This window comes from Phocoena phocoena, chromosome 15 (genome assembly GCF_963924675.1).
Source record: "Phocoena phocoena chromosome 15, mPhoPho1.1, whole genome shotgun sequence".
Lineage (NCBI taxonomy): Eukaryota > Metazoa > Chordata > Mammalia > Artiodactyla > Phocoenidae > Phocoena > Phocoena phocoena.
The window spans coordinates 1,134,072-1,140,637 of record NC_089233.1 but is presented as its reverse complement, the minus strand read 5'-3'; the positions used below and the strand labels follow the sequence as shown (position 1 = coordinate 1,140,637).

The 6,566-nt window shown below is 66.7% G+C and overlaps 1 protein-coding gene across 1 annotated transcript; it reads right to left on the bottom strand.

Annotated features, from left to right (window-relative positions):
* Positions 1-2,802: 2,802 nt before the first annotated feature.
* Positions 2,803-5,463, bottom strand: ELFN1 (extracellular leucine rich repeat and fibronectin type III domain containing 1). Its single transcript, XM_065893152.1, has one exon. It carries the CDS (start codon positions 5,253-5,255, stop codon positions 2,805-2,807), a length of 2,451 nt encoding a protein of 816 aa, XP_065749224.1. The 5' UTR covers positions 5,256-5,463; the 3' UTR covers positions 2,803-2,804.
* Positions 5,464-6,566: the final 1,103 nt, after the last annotated feature.

Here is a 6,566-nt window from a genome sequence, read left to right as displayed (position 1 = left end):
ACCGCGGCTTCCTTTTTCCAGACCAAACACCCCTTCTAGGAAGCCTTCCAGGCTCTTCCCAGGCAGGGGTTCCCATCCTTCCCCGGGCCTCCTGGGCCCTGCGCCTCCCAGAGCTGCCTCTGCTTCCAGTGCCCTTCTGGCCCGTGAGCCTCTCCAGACTTGGGGCAGCGTCGACCCCTCCCTGGGCTTCAGTAGGGCTTAGCACAGAGCCCCGCACACAGTAGGGGATCAGTAAGCGCGTACGTCCTGTGCGTCTACTCTTGCCAACTCCACTGTGACCACCTTCGAGCAAGGGCACGGTGACATACAGGTCTGTGCCCTGGGACTGGCCCAGCGTCCAGCAGTGGGAGCCACGTCTGTCCAACCCGGGGTGTCCCTGGGACCCCTGCTCGGGGCAGGGCTCTCGGTAGTGACGTGTCCCTCCCCGATGCCTGGCCAGCTGGCGCCTCCGTCCTGTGGCCGTCGTTCTCTGGTTCCCTATAGCCAGTGCTATCTCCTCAGTGACAGGGAACAGCAGCTGAGGCCTGACCCCACTTTTGTCCCACGGCCAGGACTGTCACCACTTACTGCGTGACCTTGGGCGAGGCAGGCCCCTCTCTGCGCCTCCAGCCCCGGGGACTGCCTCCCCTGCCTGCCCGCGCTGCCCTGGGCACGGCCTCGTGGTCTCCAGCCCCCTCACGTGTAACGGTGGCCCTGCACTGTCACCCCCATGGCCGGAGCCAGGGGAGCCCGGGGCCTGTCGGGTCGGGGGGCAGCGTCCTCAGAAGTGGCCCACTCTGGAGGGGCTCAGTCGAGGGGCCCCACATGCAGGACCTTGACGGGGTCACCTGGGTGCAGAGGCCAGGACGGCGGCCAGCCCGCAAGAGACAGACCCGCCGTGGCCCGGCACCGGCTACCGCACAGGCTCTAAAGGTGCCTAAAGTGAGATCGCCAGGGAGGGAAGGCGGCGGGGAGCAGTCTGTCAGCAGGGGCGTGCAAGGAGGGCTGCTGACCCGCCGCTTCCAGCCCTGCCCCCTTCTTCCCTCTCTGCCCCCCCATGCCTGAACCCCGCTTCCATCCTCTGCTCCGGGTCTGGCCGCTCTCCGGCTCCCCATTGCTTCCGGGCTCAGTCCCAGCTCCCACTCGTGCCTGACCAGGTCTTTGTCAGAGACAGACTGGGCGTGGGTTTGCCCTGGACTGGGGTGGGGGGGGGGGTAGGAAGGAGAGGAGAGCCCCTACCCCTGCGAGGTAGAGAGCTCGGATGGAAGATCTGATGCGTCCAGCGGGAGGGTCAGTGGCGGGTCACCTGTTCCCTGCGGGGCCCGCCTTCGAGAAGGTGCTTCCGCAGGACGCAGGACTGGGGTGGGTGCAGGTCCTCCACTGTGCTGACAGGTGGCCTCAAGGTCCAGAAATGGCTTCTCACCCTAAAAGCCTTGCTCTGGCTCCTGAGGGAGGGTACCTGTGGCAGCACTGCTCTGGATGGAGCCACCGAGGGGGACCCTCCGTGAGCTCGGGGTCGGGGTCCGGGCTTCTCGGGAGATTCTGAACCTGGCGCTGTTCATACCTGCGCTCAAACCCCTCCCCCCGAATTCGGGGCCTGCGGCGTCGGGATCTCAGGGCACTTTCCCTGTAGTGGGGGCTCCAGCCACGGGAGGGGCCCCTCCAACCCACTCGAGCCCGCCCCACTCACACGCAAACCCCACCATCCATACACAGCCGTCAGCTTGCCGGGTGTGTGCACAGACACCAGTCACACACACCGTCGGACACACTCACTCACCCCCCGGTGCCCACCTCCCTCCCCGGCCCCTTCCACACTGAACCGCTGGAGTTCCCCACCCAGGGCTGGCTGCCGTCACTCCCAGGGACCCGCCTGTGACCCCAGCGCCACCCCTAAACCAGACATCTAAAACCCCCAAATCTTTCCCTAAATCCCACAGTAAAAACCCACTACAAACAAGTATTGGGATTTTTTTCCTTTGCAGAATTTTTTTTTTAGTGGACAGACATAGTCTTTTTTTCTTTCTCGTTTTACAGCAAACATTGCAAATATAGAAATATTTTTCTATACAACAGGACGACAGGAGCGCACACAGCCCCCGGCCACCCCCGAGCCGTCCCCAGGCACAGCCCCCCTCCTCGAGTCCCGCAGGGCTCCGGGACCTTTCTGGAGGCCACTCGGCCGCCTGCCTTCGCTCTGCCGCTCTTTGGTGGCCTCCGGAGGTGGCAATGAAGAGACGGACTAAACAGTCCACAAAAAACCACGGACGGAGATCATGCGAGGAGCCAGGTGGCCACGCCGGCCACGCCCCCCAGGTCTAGTGTTTTATCTTTTTAAGAGAACTTTACTTTTAATATATTTTTTTAAAAAAGAAAATAACGAGAGAAGAGAGGGAAAGAAAGAAAGCAGAGAAGAATCAAAAGAGAGAATAGATAATGGAAAAAAAAAACGCACCCCCCATCCCTAAGACACAGTTTTTCGAAGTCCCTTGTGTGTGGGTGTGTGTGGTGTGTATGTGTGTGTCTGTGTGGTGGTGTGTGTGTGTGTGTGTGTGTACGGGCCCGCTCACACCGGTGAGAATGACTCAGGGCAGGTACACGTGCTCGGCCACGGTTCACCTCCCGTTCATACTGTCAGTGCCCCCTCCCCACTTCCTCTGCAAAGCCCAGGGCTTTAACAGCTGCTAGCATGTGTGTGTGTGTGTGTCCCGTGGGTCTCTGGGTTACAAACAGCTGCAGTGGCTCTCGTGTCCTTTTTGGTCCAGTGGACATCACGAGTTTCGGGGAGGGCACCGGCACCGGGCGCCTGGCGGGGGGGGGGGGGCTCAGGACTTGTGCTGTGCGGACACGCCCTTCCAGTAGTCCAGGATGTCGTGCAGGTCCTCATCTTGGGCGAACTGGACCTTCTTGCGCAGGGCGTGGCCGGCCGCCACGAACTCCCCATTGTCCTTGTGCCGCCAGCGGCTCAGTCTGAAGCGCCCCCAGATGCTCTGGGAGGCCCTGCAGGTGTACTCAGGGCTGGAGGAGTAGCTCAGGTTATGGTACTGCGGGGACAGCTGCGAGTAGGCCAGGTCGCGGGGCCGCGGCCGGGTCAGCGGCTCCAGGATGGACGCCTTGCGGCCGCCGGGGCCCTCGTGGGGCAGGGGCGTCTCGGCGGAGTGGGAGCCGGGGTACGAGTGCCGGTGCTCGCCGTACTGGCGGCTCTTCTCAGCCTCGGCCCGCAGCACGGCGGCCGCGGGGGTCACAGTGAGGATGGCGTCGGCCGCGGGCGAGCTCTTCTCGATGTACTTGGCCTCGGTGGCCGCGGCCTTGTGCGCCCCGGCGGCCTCGGCGCGGTAGGGCCGCGGGCTGCGCGCGGAGCCGCTGGACGAGGTGCTGGCGCGCGGGGCCCCGGGGGCGGCCTCTGCGCTGTGGTGCCGCTGCAGGCTGTGGCTGAAGGCGTCCTTGTAGGCGGGCGCCAGGAAGCCGTGCTTGCCGGCCAGCGGCTCGGACAGCAGCACCAGCTGCGGCTCGGCCGCGGCCCCCGCCTTGCCGCCCTGGAAGGAGGTGGACTCGGACTTGAGGGCGTCGATGCAGTTGTTGATGATCTGGTTGACCTTGTCCACCTCCTTGGCGATGGTGGAGATCTCGGCCACCGAGCTCCGGCTGTCGGGGCCCGGCCCCCCGTCCCTGCGCTCCGCCTGCCCCCCTGAGCGCACCTCCAGGTAGCTGCCCTTGCTGGCCTTGGGCGTCTCGCCGCCCTCCGCCAGCTTGTACTGCTCCAGCTCGCCGGCGGCCGCCGGCAGGTACGGGACGCGGGTCACGGCCTCGGGGCCCAGCAGCGGGCCCTGGGACAGCGGGGCCAGGCCGGGCGCCTCCATCTCGGGCCCGTACTTGAGCTCGATGACGGTCTTCTGGAGGCTGCCGGCCGCGGCCGCCGAGGCGGCCTTCTGCTGCTGCTCCTCGCGGCGCCGGCGCCGCCGCAGGCAGTAGTAGACGGCACCGAGCACCAGCACCATGCCGAAGAGGCAGCCCAGGACGGTCATGATGTAGCGGGTGGCCGTGGAGGAGCCGGGCACGGGGCCCGGCGGGCTGGGCGGCTTGGGCAGGCAGATGGTGAGGCAGGTATGGTTGCGATGCAGCCCCGAGCTGGTGGAGACCACGCAGTAGGTGTAGTTGGTGAGCGCGTAGAGGTTGGTCAGGCGGATCTCCTCCTGGGCCCGGGTCAGCCTGGACACGGTGGACGACCTGCTGTTGTTGAAGTGCTCCAGCGTGTACATGCGGTTGAACGGGCTGGGCAGCTGGACCGTGATGGTGGCCGAGTTCTGCGTCAGCTGCGTGACCTTCATGAGCGGGCGGGCCTCGGCCTGCGGGGCCAGCGTGGGCAGGGCCACCGGCGGCGTGGTGCCGTCGCCGGAGAAGCACTCATCCTCGGCGCAGGGGCCCTCGCTGGGCTCCGCGGCCGGCGCGGGGGGCGGCGGCGGCGGCGGCGGCGAGCGGCCGGGCGCCGGGCGGGTCTCGGCCGCGTAGGAGGCGTCGGTGCACACGGACTGCAGCTTGCTGAGAACGCCGCGCTGGCCGTGGCGGCCCTGGCCCAGGAGGGAGTAGCCCGAGTAGAGCGGCGGCGACTCGCACTGCACGCGCTCGTAGGTCTGCGTGGCGTTGGTGAAGGCCGCCAGCCAGCGCAGGAAGCCCAGCAGCTCGCAGGAGCAGTAGAAGGGGTTGCTGTAGAGCTCGCACACGGACAGCTTGGCCAGGCCCGCGAAGGTGGCGCTGTGTAGCCGCTGGATGCGGTTCATGGACAGGTCGACGTTGACGATGTTGGGGCACTCCCAGAAGGCGCCGGGCGCCACCGCCTCGATGAGGTTGGCCTGCAGGTACAGGTACTCCAGCTTGCTCAGGCCGTGCAGTGCGCCCTCCGTCAGGTTGCGCAGCCGGTTGTAGCCCAGCTGCAGCACCTGGAGGTTGAACTGGCCCGAGAAGGCGCCGTCCTCGATGTAGCCGATCTCGTTCTTGGTGAGGTTGAGGTACGTGAGGTTGCCGAAGCGGCTCAGCGCGGCGTACTGCACGCTGCGGATGCGGTTCTCGTTCAGCCGCAGGTCCACGACGGTGCTGTTGATCTGCTGTGGGATGGCCTCGTAGGGCGGCTGGTTCTGGCTGCAGATGGCCAGCCACACGAAGCCCTTGTCGCCCTCGATCAGCCAGCAGTCGCCGCGCACCAGCCCGCCCGCGAGCAGCAGGGCGGCCGCCGCCACGCACGCCCAGGCCCACGGCGCGGCCTGCCGGCACCCGGCCATCGGGACCAGCCCCGCGGGAGCGCCCGCTCGGCCTGCCCGGGGGCACGGGGGGTGGCGGGAGGGGAGGGCGCCCGCGCTCTCAGGGGCGCACCGGGCCGAGCCGCATGGCCGGGCGGCCCGAGTGCTGGGGGCGGGGGGAGCGCCTCCCTCACGGCCAGCCGCCTCTCGCCATCCGCCGGCGTCCCGCCGGAACCGGGGCCTCCTTCCCCATCGGCCCGGGCGTCCTCCAGCTCCAGCCGGTCCCGCTGCAAGACAAGAGGGGAGGGGGAGAGGGCGGTCAAGTGTGGCCCCGCCGAGCTGCCCCGGGCAGTGAGGGAGGAAACGCGAGGGGGCTCAATGCCAGACCGCAGGCTGACCTCTGTGACCTGAAGCAGGAAGCGTGGGCTAAGCCCGAGCCCCACTTCCGCCACCTCAGCAGTGGCCCCATTCGTCAGATGAGCAAACCGAGGCCCAGGAACAAGGCCAAAGGCGCTTGGCTGACCGCTGCGCAGGAGGCTTCCAGAGCCCCTCTCAAGCGAGGAGCCGGGACAGCGAGGTCCTGGGTCCACGTTCTCGGGCAGTGTGACCCGGGTACCTCGTGCCCCTTCTGGGCCTCCGCTTCCCCGAATGAGCCGGCTGGACGCTGTCTGTAGCTTTCCATCTGGCTCCGGGGACCCACGGCCTGTCACCGCCCCACGTCGGTGGGCCCTGGGCCCTGGAAAGGCCTGGAAGGACTGTGCCTCCCCCTCTTCGCCAGGCTCCGACGAGCCAGCACACCTGGGCAGCCCCGACCCCGCGCTTCTCCAGGGCAGGCCTCTCCACCCCCGTGCCGGCACGCGTGCCGAGGCTGCGACGGTCACGGTACGGGGCAGCCCTCCGGGATGAAGCCGGTGCCTGTGGGGCGGTGTGGCTCACGCGCCCCCCTCCCTCTCCGCCCCAGCCCCGGCCAGCGCGGGACTCACCCCTCTGCCCCTCGTATTTCTCCCGCAGGACAGACAAATGGGTGTGTGTTTGCCGGTTACTCTTCGGCCTTACGGCGGCCTCTGTAACGCTCTGTGGCCTGGCGGGCAGCCAGCTGGGTGTATTTCACTGATATTGACGTTTGCGACTGGCCTGCACTGAGGTGGTTTAAATTAGGAGAAAAAAATGACGTGAAATGGATTTCTCCCCCCCTTTGGAAACTTCCTGAAGAACAGTTTTGATCTGGCTCCTGGGGCAGAGTCTTTCTGAGTTAGTTAAAGGGAGGGGAGAGCTCAGGAGGGGCTGGGAGAGTTCCCGTGGGGCCACAGCGGAGCCCACCCAGGGCTCGGTCCAGAGTCGCTGTGTGACACC